We start from the raw sequence: 20,427 nt of genomic DNA, 5'->3' as shown, positions 1-20,427 counted from the left end.
AAGTTGTTTTTGAAGGATTCCAGTTATTTTTTTGAAGCATTCAATTCATCCTTAAGTTCATTAAAGTCATTCTAGGTTATTTACTTTTTATTTGTCATTTAAACCCATTTTTCGGACATTTTAGTTTATCTTTTAGAATATCATGTCAATCCTACATTCACGCATTCATTCATTACACGAGAGCACGCGACTAATGGCTATCTGCCTTGTTTTCACTTGCACACAATTTCTTCCATTTTGCATTTGTTTCTTCCTCATCAAATTTCTTTCTCTGTCTCCTCTCCTTGTCTCTGTCTCTCTCTCTCTCCTTGTCTCTGTCTCTCTCTCTCTCCTTGTCTCTGTCTCTCTCTCTCTCCTTGTCTCTGTCTCTCTCTTTCTCCTTGTCTCTGTCTCTCTCTCTCTCTCCTTGTCTCTGTCTCTCTCTCTCTCCTTGTCTCTGTCTCTCTCTCTCCTTGTCTCTGTCTCTCTCTCTCCTTGTCTCTGTCTCTCTCTCTCCTTGTCTCTGTCTCTCTCTCTCCTTGTCTCTGTCTCTCTCTCTCCTTGTCTCTGTCTCTCTCTCCTTGTCTCTGTCTCTCTCTCCTTGTCTCTGTCTCTCTCTCCTTGTCTCTGTCTCTCTCTCTCTCCGTGTCTCTGTCTCTCTTTCTCTCCGTGTCTCTGTCTCTCTCTCTCTCCGTGTCTCTGTCTCTCTCTCTCTCCGTGTCTCTGTCTCTCTCTCTCTCCGTGTCTCTGTCTCTCTCTCTCCGTGTCTCTGTCTCTCTCTCTCTCCGTGTCTCTGTCTCTCTCTCTCTCCGTGTCTCTGTCTCTCTCTCTCTCCTTGTCTCTGTCTCTCTCTCTCTCTCCTTGTCTCTGTCTCTCTCTCTCTCCTTGTCTCTGTCCCTCCCTCTATCTGCTTGTTCATTTCCGCAATTTTGGTATACATTTCTTATTCATAAATGTAAGTATTATAAAAAAAAGGGGGGGGGAAGCATGTACTTCATTAAATAGGAAAACATCGACGTAAATAGGCGCTCATCTGCAAATAGTAATAAATAAATCGATTTAGCTATGAAAAAATAACAATACAATTTAAGTATAAAATATTAAAATAGAAATTATTTTGTATACTTTTCCTCTCTGTATGTATGCATGTCTGTAATCAACATATTAATATGTCGGTCGGCCATTTTGTCACTTCCCAAGTTAAAAATGTCTTGCATTTTACAACTAAGTTTGGTCTTTAAGCTTTAAATGTCAATAGTTTCATTTTAAAAATTTTAAACTATGCTAAGTGACATCGATTTGTTTTGAAATATCTATGTGAATGACTTGTTTTTGGTAGAAGATATACGTTGTTCAAGATTATGAAGCGGCTAGTTGCATCATGTCAAATGATTGTTAGCTTGTATCGTAAAAATGGAAATAACGTCATAGGTATTAGTTTAAATGAAAATTAGTATACCTACTATTATGATAGACAAGTAATTTTAAAGAAGAAATAGTTTAATATTTATCTAAAATATATAATCGTGATCTAAAGCGGATAGAGAAAGGGAAAAATATTGCGGTTATAAACTAATGAAGGATGGATAAAATAAAGATGGCTGACTCTGATCGAGAACTTATTTTCTATCACGATTGCAAATAACTTTCTTTCTCTGTACCTAAATCAAACGGGACTTCCATAAATGGAAATTGTTTTCCAAGATTCTTTATTTATGGTTATTTTCTAGTCCAATGTCTACAAGTATTTGTCGAGTCATGTGAATTAGACATCCGTTAAAGCTACTGATCAATCATCTAACTATAAATCTCATTAATATTTATCCTCGACTGGATTCTGGTCTTAGTAAATAGTGAACCATTAGTATAAGAAAACTATGCCGATTCCAAGACGTACGGAATTCAACCTGATTAAAAGTTTAATCCTCTTCAGTAAAATACAGCACGACTCTCGTTCCACAAAAGAAAATGATGATGGCGTTGGTGTCTTTTATTTCAATCAGAAGCAAGAAAAATAAATAAAAGCAGTTCTAAGGAATTTTTGTACTGATGTATTTGAGTAGTTCCAAGTTTCTAAACATCAGGAAATAAGAATTAGTAAATTGAATTAGCAAATCAGAAATAAAATTAACACTGTGCTTAAAGCGAATGAACATTTTTAAAAGAACAGAAAACGAATTGAATTCGGTTTCTTTTTTTTATAAATAAATAAATTAAAGTTTTATAAATTAAAGAAATTCATTTTTTCAATGATCAATTTAAAGCATATCTTTAATTATAACTTTACATAATTTTCCATTGTGTATTAAAATCAACAATACGGTTGCATATAGAGCCAAATCAAGTAAGGTTACATTTAATTAAAGATATTTTTATATTATCGTTTTAAAGATTTTTGTTTTGGTTGTCCAATATAATTTGGATTTAATTGTTTTCTGTTGTTTTTTTTTGTTGTTTTTTTTTTTAAATCTATTGATTAAATGGCGCCTGGTAATCTAAAACGATTTTGCGTTTTTATGGTTGAAATTGCACCGTCTACAAAAATATAACGAGACCTAATTTTTCCAAGACGAGAAATTTGGGACTTCTCAAAGAAATCAGTACCGGAAATTTAATTATGGTGAAACTTAGTAATAGCTTTTTTTTCTATTTGCTTTTAAACATTGGGTGACGACCATAAGAGAAGATGAAAAATAAAGATATTAACAAAAACTAATTGACAATGGAAGAGGCGTCTACTTTTTTTTGTTTTGTTTTTTTTTTGTTTTTTTTTTATCGACAATTGCAATGAACTTTACTGATCTCATGGAATTAGAACTATACGCACCGGAATTCAAATGAAAGTGACACGGGTTTATTAAGTGCACGTTTTGTTTAAAATATCGGCATTCAAGATGGAGCTTCTCCATTTCCTCTAAATCTACCCCCACCGCCCGATTTTAGCTTAGGTGAACGTGATGTTCACAAAATGGACCGAATTATATCTTGTTTCACAAAACAAGAAATACGTTTGTCTTTTTCGTATTGTTTCTTAGTACAGTAGTTAGCGAAAATTAAATCAAGTTCAACAACACGTCGCAAGAATATGGCACTTGTCACTGTTTCTGCTACTACTACCACTATTACAAGAACGTCAGTGAAGTAGAAGAGGGAGTGTTGATATTCTCTTTAAAATTCCTTTAAAATATTTCAAATTGAGATTTGGGAAATATTTATTAATTGATGTCTAATACATATTAAAAGTTCACGATAAAATATCGCAAGTAGCCGAATTTTCATTCGCAAGTTAATGGCGCAAAACTGCTCTGTTGGGGCATTAATTTTACTCCTCTTGGGACGGTATTCTTTTAGTGTGGGACACACACACACACACACACACATATATATATATATATATATATATATGCGCGCGTACTTATGTGATTTTTTTTTCATAGTGTGTATATAGTGATAATCTTCGTAACTGAGAAGGAACAGCAGAGTGTCGGTTACATGAACCATGTAAATTGTTCAAAATAATGTTTTAATAAGTTAAGGTAAATATCTGATGAGTACGTGGCTAAATATGCAGCAATAACATAATTTTGTAGACTTCTTAATCTCAATACGAAACCATATAGTAATGAATACCTTTTGAAAAGTAATAACCAACTGAGAAAACTTGATATTTGGAACTTGGAGAATCATTATACTACACTTTGTGCGTACGTGTAATTCTTTTTTTTAGATGAAAGTTTTGATGAGTTTTAGTGACTAAGAAACAATCTGTCATTTATTTCCTAACAGTTTCCATCAAAATATAACGCTTGCCAATTCTCTGGGAAACAAAAACTGTAAGAAATTCAATAAATTGCTCCCAATCTACATATATATGCGATGACACTAGCTTCGGTTAATACTACGCAAAACTGTCATGAAGGACGAAGGAGGATGAAAAGACCAATAATAACTTTAAAAACTCTTGGTGAGTAAATAATTATAATAACAGATTACCAATTACTCGCGGGTTTCCACACGAGTAATTATCAGTGATTGCTCACTGACAATAGCAAGTGGTATATCCTGGAATCTCGGTGATAATGAGTCTCCCCAGATGCCCAGCACTTTCCGTCTACTTCGATAAGAGTTACAAAGCACGTAACTTATGCAGAATACAGACTATGCTATTTTTAAGATAAGATTTCTTCGATTTTTATGGCATCTTTTGTTTATTGAACTGTTAGGTGAAAGTACAGAAGTTTTTAAGAAATCCCCTCTCCTCTCCGTGTTAAAGAATGGATTTCTAAATAATAACGCTATTATTTCTTCGCTGTCCGTATTCTGCATAAGTACCCAAATTAATTTACATTATTACAACAGCCATTTACCATTGAATTCACTCTAATAACAACCGTTGGCTTTCTCTGGTACTTGAGTGGTAATGTCTTCCCCCAAGGCTCCAAAACGTTCTGCTACCTTATAATAAAGGCATGGATAGTGCTCTTCCTTTGCTATCTTGTCATCCTTCTTGGCCCTTCACGTCCATTCTGTATGGTACCAACCGAGACTGATGCCAACATTTTTTTTCTGTTTTTAAAGGGTATCAAATTATGGGATTTTCGCCAGTTTCAGTTCTCGTGAATTCGTATGATATTTTTATTAGTCTATGTGACGGGGGGGGAGATCGCTTCGTTTGGCATGACACTAATTGAATTCAAATGAAATAAACTAAATGAAAATTCACACGTTAGTTTTATTTCCAGAAAACGAAGATTATAAAACCGTTTCTATTTGTTTATATTAAAAAAATAAAAACGTAACGTCAGATGGAATAATTCATGTAGTTTTAAGGCGACTGTATTTCAGCTGATGCCCCCCTTGGCGAAATGATTCAAGATGTTTTTTTTTTCATCCATAGTTTTAACATTCGAACCTGACAAATTAGATAGTATGAATAAGAATATATTTTAACGTTGAAACCTAAACTCATATGTAAACTTGTGTGACAGGTTGTTTGGTTCACTGATTATGGAAGGAGGAGGAGGAGGAGGAGAGTATACATTTGCCAAATGTATTAGGAAGTGAATAGATTGAATGTCACTTTTGTTAATAACATTTTGATTGTTTTTAAAATTTTGTTTTTTATTTTACATTAAATAAAAATTATCTTACATTTTTTATTTTTTTCATTTGAAATTGTTTTAATTTTTTATTTTACATTTTTTTATTCAATATATTAGGCATTCATTTGATTATTTTAAGTTGGTCTTGAACCCCTCAGAAAGCGATTAACATCGTTGAAACGTAGATTAATTCTGGTGTTTGTATTATTTTACTTGTGTATGTGTAGATTAAACGGAGAGAGGAGGCGTGTAAACATTCGAGAGCACGTCTACTTTAATCCATTTCTACAACAGCTAGATTAAGATTATGAGCTAGAATAGACGTCATGGGATCGATAAAATTAATTCTAACAGCATTTTTATACGACTATAGAATGTAATTTGATATGCATCGATTTACGTATCGATGAGATTTCGCCATCAAAAAAGACCTAAAAATTTGAAGTTTAGAGAGCAGGACAGTGGAGTTCTTGGAACCGAACTGTAGAGATCGCATTTTACAATGTCGTACGAACGCTGACGACAACCCTTCTTTTTATAATTACAGTATGTCCACTTAAAGATTAAAATCAAGATACAATGCTATTAAACCCTACATTTAGAATCCTTATTCTAATCACTATCATCGCAATGTTGCATCCCTGTGTCTGTTTTACAAGTACGTTAATGGAATGTGCTCTGACGAACTCGTAGCCCTTATGTCACCTCGAAGTAAATATTCCCGATTAACCCAACAAGCAGAAATATTCAACGTCGATTTCGGAAAGTCTTATACACAAATTGTTTCTTCCCTCGAACTGCTAGACTTTAGAATTCCATCTTTGTTTTCTGCTTTTCTGACTGCACTAACATGCAGAAATTTAAATTTATTGTGGACAGACATCTCGTCGCTCAACTCCCTACATAGTGCCCCTGTAGGTATGGTGCCAAATAGTAGTCATTTATGTCCAAGGGGCAAGGTGAGTAAGAGTAAAAATTTTGATCAAAATCTATTACATGATTTTGATTCTAGAGAATGTCTAAAATGTAGGGGGGTAATATTCGGCGAATTCTGTTTAATTATTGTCTAATGTGGGCCAAATTTAATGCAAATGTGAAATATTTGAATTATCAAATGGGGTAGCGGTCCAGCTGTTTCCGTCTCAGCCGATCTCTGCAGCCTCGACAGGAAATGCGTTTGGACATGAAGAACGTATCTATCAGAGAATGGTGAGGACTATCCTTCTCTATAGCTGTGAGATGTAGCCTACGAAAGAGGCAGATATGCATTAACTGGAAGTCTCCGACAACTATCTTCGCAAAATTCTTCGTTGCCGCCGTGGAGATAGTGTTCCGGTTTCTATTCTCTGCCGAAAACTAAACTTCAGCCATCTGCCGTCCTATCTTCAACGACGACTCCCGGGGTTTGGACATGCAAGCAGCTCGTCAACCAGAGAGTTACATCGCAAGGTCCTCTGCACACTCCCTCCTTGCCTAGCTGACGTAAACGTGTCGGGACTGCTGAATACTTCGGTGACAACATTTAAGGACGACCAGGTAGAACTATGGGGCCCACAAGTGATTGGTCTTCGAAAATGGAATTCGGATTAGTGAGACATATCCTGCGAACTGGAGTAAGACCGATGAAATTGGACTGCGATAGTTCGAGATGCAACTCGCGCTCGCGATGAAAAACAGATAAATCCGACCAGGATGATGATTGCCCACTACAAGTACAAAATAGTGCCGATATTCTCTTTAAAATTCCTTTTAAAATATTTCAAATTGAGATTTGGGAAATATTTAATAATTGATGTCTAATACATATTAAAATTTGATTAAAAAAAAAAAGCGGAAGTTTTCGAATTTTCATTCACAAAACTGTTCTGTTTGAGTATTAATTTTACCCGTCCTGGGACGGTATTCTTTCAGTATGTGAGTAAGATATATAGCATCGCTTAGTTTCGAGTGGCCACCCAGTACATTTTTATAATTTTATTTTCTTCCAATTTTTTAATTTTTCTTTTTTTTTTTCCTTCGAATTTCTATTGTTTATATCATTAATATTACTAATATTAATTATACAATTAACAAATCAATCTATAAATTATACAAGTTATAAAAAAATATTTTTTTTATGATTAAGCACAGAAGAGGAGGTCATAAAATATCGCCAGTATGACATATGAACAGAAAAATATTAAATTTATTTATATAAAAAAACTTTAAATTAATATTTGTTTTAATGATAATAATTCTCTACTTTTTTACATTTTTGCTTTTAATATTTTGTGTGCCAGCTTTTGTTATAAAGACAAAATCTTAGCCTCTTTGGCACCGAATCGGAGCTTTATGTAAGAATTCGGGTATTGTTGAATTCCTCTTTAACATTGGCCCATAATTGATCCAATTTCCTTCGTGTATATTTTCCTAATTTAAATTTTTAAAAAAAACAGATTTTCTATGGGGTTTAAGTCAGGACTCTGTGCTGGCCAGTCAGCCAACACAGTAATATCCATTTCTTCAAAAAATCTTCTAGAACTTTTAGAGGCGTTGCACTTTCCCCGTCCTGCAGAAATACGTACTCATTTTGGTGGGTTAGAAGGTACGTTTCATCCAATATATCTTGGTATTCATAACTGTTCAGGTTACCTTTTATACAGTTTGATGCATCTCTCCAAAAGATCTAACTAATTCGTATATTCTTTTAAACATTCGTTTTAATTAATTCCCTATTATTTTTTTCGGTTTTCTTATGGGATGATCATCTTTAGTTAACGTGTAATTATATTCATGCAGATATTCTACATGATTTAACTTGCGTAATATTTGCGCAAAAAGTTTATAGTAAACAACTCTTTCTATATATATATAAGTATGCATATATATATATTTAGAAAATTTAGCCTACCAAACTCCTCCGCCAGCTTTTTATCTACAGACATGAAACTTAATATATAGGGTATTCGAACCTATGCGGAACTTTATATTTAGTTTTTAGCCGAAAATCGGTGCAAAAGTGTATAAATAAAAATGGAATTTGCCAGATGAAGGCCGAACGACGACATTATGAATATCCATACGTGACGTAATAGCTATTGGTTCATGTTTTAATTTTTAGCCTTGCAGCAAACATGCCTTCATAACTTAGGTATTAATGTCAAAGGAAAAAATAAATCGTAAGCTAAACGTTTTGATTTCGATTTTTCGGTGGCGGCGCACGAGTCTTTTTTTTTTTTTTTACTTTTTAAGGCATTACTATATATTTGGTCCAATATAATAATAACTACGACATCTGCATTAATCAAAATCATATTTAAGCGTATTTTACGACTGGACAATGCCGGGCGGCCTGCTAATGTGTGTATTTATATTTTGTTTACAGAAAGTTTTAGATGAGATAAGCCATTGGTGCCGTCGGTTTCAACCCCGATAATTAGGGACCTTTTTAGATAACCACATAAAGTTCTCTCCAGCCAATACTCATCACTGAAGAGAGCTTGATATGGTATCTAAAACGGTCCCTAATTATAGGGTTTGAAACCGACGGTACTAATGACTTCTCATCTAAAACTTTCTGTAAATAAAATATAAATAATACGCTCTTAATTTCTGATTTTCCTTATAATTGAGCACTCTGCTTGATTTCTTTTTCCAAAAAAAAAAAAAAAAAAAACTAATTGTGTGTGAAGCTTTTATTGGATGGAAGCTTTGATACGATTTATTCCCTAATATTTTTCATCAAAATATAACGTTTCAATTATAACGATATGATTATTACTAACGAAAAAGGGTGAAAATACTATTTAATAAATGATTTACAGAGACACTTCGATTGGTACCACATAGTGACCGTGGAAGGTCTGAAAAAAAAGGAAAAACCGAAGAGTGACAGTACCATCCAAACTCGATTGGAAGGGTAGAGAGAAAATTGGAATTTTGAGGAGACTTATTGTCACTCAAATTTCACTTTAAAAAAATTTACAACAACAGTTATCAGTGAATGGTAAACGGCTGTTGTGAGAACGCAGTAAGTTGTGACGATATCGAAATTAGCGAGGAGTGTTGGACATTATAAAAGACTTGTTACTGAGACTCTAGGAAACACAGCATGGTTTAGCCAATGAGCGACCACTGGAAAAGATTAGCGAGAGAACTCATAGTGAGTAAAAAGTAATAATGAACCAAAGAGAAACAAGCGATGAATTTTACAAAGTTCAATCCAAATCAGTTCCGGCACGTATAAAAGTGACTACGTCTATTGTTTGGTTATCTTTTTCTGGCCGCTAGAGGCTATCACTTTATATCTACAGGTCACGCAGCCGAATGGATAACAGCACAGACTTAAAAAAAAAAATTAAATTCTCTGCTTCATTTCAGTAGGGCATAAACAATATGTAGGGAACCGATTCTGATAATGCATAGTCTTTGGTCATCACTTAGTTTTCTTTTTCTAAAAGGGCCGGAGAGTATTGAGAATTCGTTATCGCTGGACGTTTTCCGCGAAGATCCCACAGAATGGGTAATATCTGTTTTTTTTGTTTTTTTTTTTGTTTTTTTTTTTGTATATCACTCTTCCTATCTTAAAGAGTAAAATGAAAACGAATGTTTTTTATGCTTGTATGATGTTACGTTGCTATAAATGTGTTAATCGTATTTTATTTTAGTTTCGTCCATTATTCGTTCTGATGAAAGATATGTTTAGGTATATACGCTTAATGCGTGGGCTGTGAAATAAAATAGTCTTATATCCATTATATGTAAAATATTGGCGATTAAATAAATGTTGACTAGTTGGAGGAATTCTTGGCACATTTTTTTTTTTTTTTCATTGTCTGATTTCTGCTAGGGGTCTTGGCCCTTTTTTATTTTGTATGATTTAATTAAGTCCAAATCACTACTTTTTTTTTATTTTGTGTCGGACACTTGATCTCTCCTAGCGGGAAATGCCGATGGGTCTGTTCTCGGGTACTGTTGTACCTTTCTAGAGACCCCCTCCTCTTTCCGTTTAACTGATATGTAACTGTTGCTGCAAGTGGAAAGCATGTTTGTTTGTTTTTTTTTATTTTGTTGAATCTAAAATTCTCTGAAAGTCATCATGAAACTCTCATATAATAAAGTTCAACGTGTGTGTCAACGCCGAAACTTTGATCCTGGAAACAAAATGCGGTCAACAGAATAATTCCATTGCCGTCTATCGTCCACACTATTTAAAAAAAAAAAAAAAAAAAAAAAGCTTGTAATTGTTTGTATATAAATTATATCTCGTCACACAATCGTTAGCGAGTAAACAAAAAAAATTAAAAAACGGCTAGATGGAATCATCTCAAATGTTTAGGGAAAAACAAATAGCAAGTCGGACAACCCAATTGTATTAAATAAATACGGAAAAATATCTTTCACTTTATTTCCATAATGAGACATTTTTCTTTATTCTACTTTCTAAATAAGTTGATACATTTAATTTGTTTTTAATTTTCAGATCGAAAAGTTTTCCTCTATTTTTTTTTTTTTATTATTTCGTTGATTTGGAGATTGTTTTATATAAATACTAGCATTTCAACCCGGCGTAGCCCGGGTGTTTGGAGATGTATGCTGAGCAATAAAAAAAAAAGCGGTCAATTTTTTTTTTTAACTTTGACCCCTTAACATTTATTGTTTGGGGCTCAAATCAAGTTATTACGTTAGATCCATGTCCAAGGAACCTATATCTAAAATTTCAAGTGTTTAGACCCAAAATTGGTGGAAGAGTTTGGTAGAGTTATCAAAGGTCAAATCGTTGGACTTTGACCCCTTAACAGCCAAATTTCTGGCCGAAAACAAATCACAAAGATTTTCCCAAATCTCAGTACCCTGTATATCAAATTTCGAGTCTGTAGACTTAAAATTGACAGTTATTGCGTAGGGAAATGTACACACACAGACACGTTCAATTTTATATATATACTAGCATGGGTGCCTGGCGTTGCCCGGGTGTTTTAAGGTGTATGCTAAGCAAAATAAAAATGGTCAATTTTTTTAATTTTGACCCCTATTATGACCCCTTAACATTTGCTTTGAGTTCAAATCAAGTTATTAAGTTAGATCCATGTCCAAGAAACTTATGTCCAAAATTTCAAGTGTTTAGACCCAAAATTATCGGAGGAGTTTAGTAGAGTTCTTAATGGTCAAATCGTTAAACTTTGACCCCCTTAACAGCCAAATTTCTGGCCGAAAACCGATCATATAGATTTTCCCAAATCTCAGTACCCTGTATATCAAATTTCGAGTCTGTAGACTAAAAATTGACAGTTATTGCATAGGGAAATGTACACAGACAGACAGACACACAGACACGTTCACTTTTATAGATATATAGATAGATAGATTAGAGCAAACATTAACGAAGCTCGTTCGTAATAATAAATTTAGATCTATTAAAAAATACAATTCTTTTTACTTGTTTTTTTTTTTTTTTTTTTTTTTTAAGGAAATCGCTCGAGATGAGGCACTTAATGTAAGGAGCTTGGAAATTATCACTTCAATATAAAAAAACTAACCAACGATAAATGTTATATGGATAGATTTCAACACAGAAAACAGCAATTCGTCTCCCTTTGTCAGAAACATTGCTCTTGAAATGTGAGGACTAAAGAATGTCAAAAGGGAGCCTTGATTTATAAGGTTGCTGAAAATAAGCCCAATATCCACTTTCTATTCTAACGTAAAATCTCCCGCTAATATTTCATATATTAAAACTTATTTATTATATCGTCGAATGGCCAGTTCAAAAGTTAATTACTTTCAATATCAATTGTCTGAGCGACATGCAATAACAAAGATATATTTCTTATTTTCTAATATTGAAATTTGTGACTAATCATTTTTTGTTGTTTTGTTTGTTTTGTTTGTTTTTTTTTGTTGTTTGTTTTTTTTTTTCCTAACATTCAAAATTTTTAGATATATTTGTAGCCGAAGAATTTTTGTTTACTTTTTCTAATTTTTTTTTTCTATAGGTCTAAAATGGGGAATCGAAAAATCTCCGACTTCTTACCAGCATACATACACACAGTTTCCACCTCAGAAATCACAGGCGACGCCAAAATCCAATCAAATTGAATATTCAGGTATGGCAACACAAGGTCATCAGAAAATAAAATATTTTCTTTTTTACAGCTTTTTTTTTGTTTCTATTTTTCGTATATTACTAGAAAAATTATAACCATTTGGTTCATCCATAAGCTTATACAGAAATTATGTTGTGTATAATTTTATACACGCGTATTGCTATATGTCTACGTCTAATGAATATATAATGCTATATGTACATATTTTATGCATATATAATGCTATGTGTACATTTTATGCATATAAACATAATGCCTGCATATATGCTATGGGTATGCTTATTTACATATACTTTATTCTATATGTAGGTTCTCTGTCGCTAATATACATATACTAGACTACCCGTGACCCGTTGGGTCAGTATGTTATATTAGCTATGGAATTCATGCGTGAGCGTGACACTTGTGACGTAAAGAAAATAGATTTTTGGGGGGGAGGGGGTGACATAACAGAAACATTTCTATGAAAGTATACTAAAATGAAAAAGAATATAGATTTCTATGAGTCGTTCTGTTTATTATAATTGATTATGTCTGAAAAAAGACAAATTTATAGTTACTGAATTATAAGTGATTGGCCATGCTTATAGGTAAATGGGCACTGAACAGATATCATAATACTTATAGTTAAATTCAAATTTTGATATATCTGCTTTTTCTTTTACATCGTTCATTTTTGTATTACATTTAAGTTATTTTAAACCCCACTCTTCCCATGTTAAATAATAATTTCGAAATAATAACATTAATATTTCAGTGCGCAGGTTATGCGCGCATGCACAACCGGATGTCGTAAACCGGAAAGTGGGTTACATATATCGTTACAAGGTCATTTGAGTTATATATATATATATATATATATATATATAATAGTCATCCACATACGGTACTGTTTCGCTGTATCAAAGCTCATCAGTGTGGCTAGAAAGGCAACTACCTCAAGCTAGGATCGAAACCCGACCGCCCAAACGACAGTCAAAGCTTCTAACCATTACGCTATACGGCTGCTGCTGTGCGGATAGTGAATTAACGATGTTTTGACATCGTCCAATATATATATTATTTAACAAAAACATAAAGTTCAACTCTATTAAGAAGAAAAAAAAATAAACAAATTAACTCGTAACTTCGCCATTTTGACGATCCTTGTTAAGTTTAGGTCGAAAATCGTCAAAGCACGATGTATGCACTGTTAAACCTGATGTACGCACTACCCTTCTAATAACAATGTGCATCTGCCACTAGCTTCTCGCTTTTAGACACGGTTCAAAACAGTCGCCAATCTAGTAGATTGTCAGTTAGGCTTCAACCACCGTTCTATCCATGAAATGTTGCATTCCTCTGCTTGTTTTACAATGGTAGGTGCTCCGACAAGCTACAAGCCCGTGTACCTCTTCTACGTAAATACCTCCGACAAGCAGCAAAATCCCACCCCTACACAGATCCCCAGATGCCAAAAAGTCTTCTACTCTAATAGTTTCTTCCCTAGGACTGCTAGACTTTGGAATTCCCTTCCGGGTTCCTGCTTCTCTAATTCTACTAACATGCAGAAGTTCAAGCATAATGTTAACAGATATGTTGCTGCTCAACTCCCTACGTAGTATTCCTGCAACATATCCCTGATAGTAGCCCCCTACATCAAAGTGGCACTAGGCCTTATCCGTGGTGGAAATGTAATTAAAAAAAGTGTACAGCTATATATATTATTATTATTATTATTATTATTATTACAATAGAAAAATGCGAGCATGAAAAGTAATATGGTTAAACTTAAACATGGAAAAGTAATGGACTAGTTGTTAAAACTGGAAAAGAAAAGAATAAGATATTCTAGTAAAAAATGTAATAAATTGATAACTTAAAATATTGCAGCATTAAGAATTGATTATATAATGTTATAAATTGAATTTAAAAAAATATTCTTAATGCTGCAATATTTTAAGTTATATTTTTTACTAGAATATCTTGTCCTTTACTTTTCCAGTGTTAACAACTGGTCCTTTAATTTTCCATGTTTATGCTTAAGCATATTATTTTACATGCTCGCATTTTTCTATTGTAATCCATGATTTTTCCAGGTTTCCAGTAAGTTAACTTATTTCCTTAATTTCAGTCTTATTTTTTGCCCCCATAAACATAACACACACATATGTAATAACAATGTACGGCACTCGTATGCTTTCAATAACTCCCCCCCCCCAATTATCTCCTTGCATTTGTTTCATTTGTTACTTCTCTTTTCGCGAGAGCAGTGAATTGATAGCAACAGTAGTCGCTGAAGTGACGTGGTTGTTATGAAAACCATTCATAAAAAACGTCGCTCACCGCCTTACGTATTTTTTTACGATTTTGAACACCAGTAAATTAATCGTAATTTTTGTTTTACGGAACGAAAATTGACTTTTCACAATATAGCTGAAGTGATCTATAAACTGTAATATAGCTGAAGTGATCTATAAATTGTAATAATTGTTTAAAATTTGGCTGAAAACTTAGTGAGTGGTGAAGCTTTAAAGCAGTTCTAAATGATTAAAACTGGCACTTAACCATATATTCAAACACTACCTTCTTTGAATGTTAACTCTAATGTGTTTTTTATGGAAAAGGTACACTTGTTTACGCCTGTTTGTTTGTTACGACCTCTTAATCATAAGGTCATCCCAAATCAAACAGTTTTTGTTTTTTACTAGTCTCGGATAGTTTTTACCGTGTTTATTTTTAAGGTGTTTCTAGGCTGGCATTTGGCAGTTGATAATGTGTGAGTGATTTTGTTAGATTCTTAGATTTTGGTATGATCTTTGCTGCTTTTAGATTAAGATATTGAAGGCCATTCTTTCGAATAGTTTTCCTAATTGTTTGCTTAGTAATAAGATTATTATTATTTTTGTAATATGGAGGAATTTAAGACAAGAACTGGGACCAATCAATAACTTGTATAGAAATGTTAATAAAGAAAATTTTGTATGATATACATATCCATGACGAAACGAAAATGCCATATTCCAAAAATCACGTAAATTGATCTAGTAGTTTTCTTTTTAACTAAGAACATCAAACTGTATCAGCAAACAAAAAGAAACCGCCTCGAGTCGCCGTTTGGAATAAACAAGGACAGATAACTCTGCAATACAAACTTCTACGATTTTCCATTAATCGCTTAGAATCGTTTAAACATTCTCTTTCTAAAAATAAAACTACTTGATAATTTAAATGATTTTTGGAATATGATCTTTTCGTTTTGTCACGAGTACGTACATCAAAAAGTTTTGTTTTTAAGGGAAATTTGGACAACCGCCTTGATTTCTTATCAGATATTATTTTATTAATATTGGATTTGTTTTGTTTACTTTATAAACAGCAGGGAGACCTGACGTTGCCCGGGATCAAATGATGATCAACAAATGTTTCATACTCCCATATTTTTATTGTCATCAAAATCAGTGAAATCGCCCATTTTTTAATCAAATCGATTGATTGCTTGGAACCCATCGAGAGAAAGCTTCATATTCCTTCCTCACAGTGGCAGTCCACAATACATTGTAGTCTACATTGCATTGTAGTCTACATTGCACTGTAGAGAACCTATTACCTATTTTATAAAATAATTTCATATATAATGGCTTGAATTTAAGTTTAAAATGAAAGTCAATTATCATTGATAATTCATTTCGAATGCGCCGCTGTCATATCCAAGAACCTACTGTTGATTTTATATGCCTTGCCTTTAGGCTTGTGCGGTAATAACTTATCGAATGCACTTGTGATGTTAGGCTGTGTAAAGTGTTAACTTTAGTAAAAATCGCTTGCTCCTTCTTTCATTGGATTTTTTCGATTATTGATTATTGATACTTATCGAAGATATTTCGATACAAAGCCTATCTAAGAACACATAAAGTACCTTCTTGTGAAATTTTATAAAAAAATTAGCCCATAGGGAACGAACTCTGACACACATACAGTTTCATATATATATATATATATATATATATATATATATGTGTGTGTGTGTATAATGTCATCCACATACAGTACTATTTCGCTGTTTCACAGTTCATCAGTGCGACTAGACAGGCAAATGCCTCAAGCCAGAATCGAAACCCGACCGCTTATATGACAGTCAAGGCTTCTCACCATTGCGCTTACGGCTGCTGCTGTGAGGGTAATGAATTAACGATGTTTTGACATAGTCCAAATGCCTCCGCTCGATTTGTTTACACAAAGAGCGTCGCTTAATACACTAATAGCAGTTCGTGTGTGTGTGTGTATGTATATATATATATATATATAGACGAATCCTAGTGTGGAGTAAACGCAGAATATTCTGTGTAGCTTAATTGCTATAAATATTTTTATAATTTGCTACCTAGCTCTACCTATGTATTGAGCACTGTTGAAGTAAATATTTAGTTTACGCATAAAATTATACTTTCGTATATTAATTTATGTGATTAAATGAAGTAGTCATATATATATGAACTTCTTAAACCGAGACAAAAAAAAACCATAAAAATAAACTAAAGTAAAATATTTTCTTGTATTGTTTCAGGAATGCGACTTCCGGCTCCAATCTATAATCAACAACCGACCTGTGACAGGAAAGCCTATTATCAATATGGCGTCAACACAGATAACACACAGATGCACCCACCTTCTTATTATGAGAAATGTTCGATGTGATGACGTCACAAAAAAGATTGACTTCCATGATGTTTTGTTCTTTCTGCTTCGGCCAAAATAACCAAAATATTTCCTCGTTTTCAACACAAGAAAAACAAAAAAATAAATAAAAGAAATTTAAATAGTTTTATTTAAAATTCTAAAAACAGAAGTGTAATTATCCCTGGAACATTCTAAAATGTCAAAGTTCATTAGATGGTATAAAAGCAATTCTGAAAATGACAGGAATTTTAGACAAACTAATATTTTGCAAAAAAAAACTATTTTATTTAGACGAACTAAAATTTTGCAAAAACATTTTATTTAGACGAACCAAAATTTTGCAAAAAGATTTTTTAATTAATTTTTACAGTTTATATTTAGAAAATTTATTAAAGAATATGTTATATTTTTATTTAAAAAAAAAAAAAAACTTTGGTTAATTTATGTTTAGAAGGGAAATAAACCTCTCTTCCAATAAACATTATATCTATATTTTTTAGTGCAAGTTAAAAATTTAACTAACTATATCGAAATAGGATAAAAAAAATATATAGTCTAATATCAGTCCAGCGATTTTTATTTATTTTTTATTTTTATTTTTTTATTTTTTATCTAATAATCGAATGAAATCTGAAAGAGTTGGCATCAAATTCTTTGGACAACTTACAAATTTCCAAAGTTCATTTTGCGAAGAAATCGCTTTAAATGATCACAAAGGTGAATGTAGATTCTTTGTATAACATCTGGAATGTTATTTTTACAGCGTTTCAGCCAACGTAACCTCCGACCTACAGGTGTGGCTTGTCAAACTTCAGAATCTGTATAAAATTTAGATCTGTAATAATGAACCTTCTATTCAATCCACGGCGGAAGATTGCTCTTATTCTATCAGCTATGGCTGGGTAGAAGTTTTAAGTAAGTGTTAAACTTCAACCACCAGAAGATTGTCACTTATAACTGATCGCCACTAAGCACTTTATCCTTACGCCTTCTCATATAAACTTTGGTGCCTTAAATATCTGATAAACACTATAGTATAAAAAAAAAATATCCTTTATAAAAGAGAAAAATAGAAATAATGGCGCGTATTGTTGCGATATTCTCTTTTAGTTAGTTAGATTATAGAAAAAAAGTTTTATTCGACGCATTTAAAGTGGGTTTTTTCTTATTTTATTTTATCCTTTTAATCAGTTACAGAGTGTCTCAAAAAATGTACTCACACTTCCAATGATGAAAAAACATTTTCGAACACAGGGTGAAATGGAATAGCATCGTATACAGAGGACAACTGTAATTGAACAATCATGTTCGCAAATGTTGAAATTGATGACCATTACTGTCCAAACTACGCTGTTAACGCGTACCAGGTGATTCGCAAACGTCACTAAACTGGTCGTTACGGTACATTTGTGAGACATATATATATATATTGTTTGCATTTGCAAAGTGGTAGCTCTTTCTACAAGAGCAGTTTAGTGAATTTCAACCATCATTTCGGCAGCCATTTTGCTTTTCGCTTGTTTATAAGACGCCCGAAAACCAACATTTCTATATTAATACCGTAGTACATTTAACGTACGTACATATGTCACGGTTTCCATATTATAAATTATTCGATCGGGAAATTCTATTTATTAGAAAGAAAAAAAGGTGATAACATACTACGAATATCAAATTAGTATATAGATACGCTAATTTAATGTTTGTAGTATGTTATCACCTTGTAATATCCTTTTTAATAACCGAAGACGCGATGTAAAAAAAAAAAAAAAAAAATTTTAATATTATGTCGCTTTTGGACGGTAAATGAAAGTAAAATATACTTCTGGCTAAGATCTAAGAGTAGTATCTGTTCTGTTTAAAGATGATATGACATCATTGAATTTCCGTTCGCGTTGGGCGTCCATACAATGGAAATATATCACAGACTACTATAAGGATATTTTAGAGATAAATCATAACCAGATATATTCTGACACTACATTAATGAGATTACTTAGATAAATACCTTTACAGTTTTAACCAAATAATATCACGGGGTCTCCATTTACGCTGAACATCCACAGGATGCCCAGCAGTAATATATTACATATGGAAGATGCCGCAGTGGAATTTCCACAGTTCTCGCTAGTATATATAAATTTGAATTTTCTAAATTGTCTCTTTTTCAAAGTGAACGATAATATTTACGGGTGGTTTTGTAGTTTTTGTGCTACCGCAATTTTAGTTGAAGATGAAATTTCCAATTTGCAATTTTATGTGAATTTCATTTCGGGCGGTTATTATTCAGCAGTTTCAAATATTTTTTTTTTCTCTAAGAATGGTTTTCAGAATTGCTTTTATTCTAAAAAAAAAAACACTTTTTTTTTTTTAATCAAAGGATTTTTATTGGATAAAGATGCAATAAAATAATCTCAAAGAGATGCGATTTTAAAACGTAAGATTTCAATCCAAGCAGAAATATTCAGCAAAAGTGACGGACATCATAAATACTCAAGCCCTTATCATTTTTTCGTTTTCCCTTTTTTTTTTTCTTTTTTTTTTTTTTTGTAAATCATGGTTTCTCGTTCCGTAACTTATTTCACTGCAATCATCCCTCTCTTATTAATGCATGCAGTCAGAACAACCTTTTAGAAAGAAAGACAAACCTTACGTGTCTATATTATTTATATACGAATACTATCGAAACGATGGTAAAACGGAAAAAATTCAACTATTTCACCGAGAACTCATCGCTAAGAATAAACATTAAAGTAATAACTTCATTGAAAATGTTAATTGGTGATCGAGGAAAAATGTACAGTTCAACTAGTTTTGCTTTACAAATACTTGATTTCCTCAATCTCACGAGCCACAACTTCATTTCATGTACCGAAAAAAAAAATCGCAATATTCTACATTTTTGGAATTCATGAAATACGTGATTTTATTATTAATCTCCTGAAACAGCAAAAATCACTTTCAGGAAAATTTCTCTGGAAATAATAAATGCGCAGACCAAAAAATCTTTAAAACATCCGCCATTTTTTTTTTTTTTTTTTTTTTTTAATGTAAATTGAACCAGAAACAATTAAGGAATGAGAAATATATCTGTTTAATAAAAGACATTTTTGCGTATTTTGCATGCTTTAATATTAAAAGTATAATAATAAAAAGAACATGTTTTAAAGATTCGATGCGTTTTAACAATCCTGTGTTTCATGTATTACACCCAAAGTCGTCTCCATTTATAGGTCGAGAGATCTAACATTTTGAGGTCCCTTTAATGGAGGAAACATTTCTGGATATTTTTCTGCGAATAACCACTCGAACGAAAAATCATTTTATACAAGTCAGACGAAACAATATCTTCAACAAATTGCATTTCCTTAACTAAAACCAAGAGGAAACATGGTCTTTCTTGAATAAACAGGACTGTCAATATGGAAAGAAAAAAACTTTTAAAATATTGACAGGAAACTTTTACAAATTATGAAGTCAACTAGCAAATTTTGTTTAAGAAATAAAGACAGTATAAAATGTTTTAAGTTATTTTACTAATAACTAGCAGGGCTACACGGCATTGCCCGGGGCAAAAGTGTAAAATAATTTTTATCCTTCTC

The 20,427-nt window shown here is 32.6% G+C and overlaps 1 protein-coding gene across 1 annotated transcript in view; it reads left to right on the top strand.

Annotated features, from left to right (window-relative positions):
- Window positions 1-19,996, top strand: part of LOC145277620 (forkhead box protein F1-like) — a 140,747-nt gene extending 120,751 nt beyond the window's left edge. Inside the window, exons 2-3 of the mRNA XM_080129155.1 lie at window positions 12,056-12,166; window positions 16,713-19,996. Of these exons, the coding sequence (XP_079985281.1) occupies window positions 12,056-12,166; window positions 16,713-16,843 (242 nt within the window). The 3' untranslated portion in view covers window positions 16,844-19,996. The remainder of the gene's footprint in view (window positions 1-12,055; window positions 12,167-16,712) is intronic.
- Window positions 19,997-20,427: the final 431 nt, after the last annotated feature.

Source organism: Euprymna scolopes, chromosome 6 (assembly GCF_053919585.1).
Source record: "Euprymna scolopes isolate OS-2025 chromosome 6, ASM5391958v1, whole genome shotgun sequence".
NCBI classification, from domain to species: Eukaryota; Metazoa; Mollusca; class Cephalopoda; order Sepiida; family Sepiolidae; genus Euprymna; species Euprymna scolopes.
This window is presented reverse-complemented; position numbering and strand designations above follow the sequence as displayed.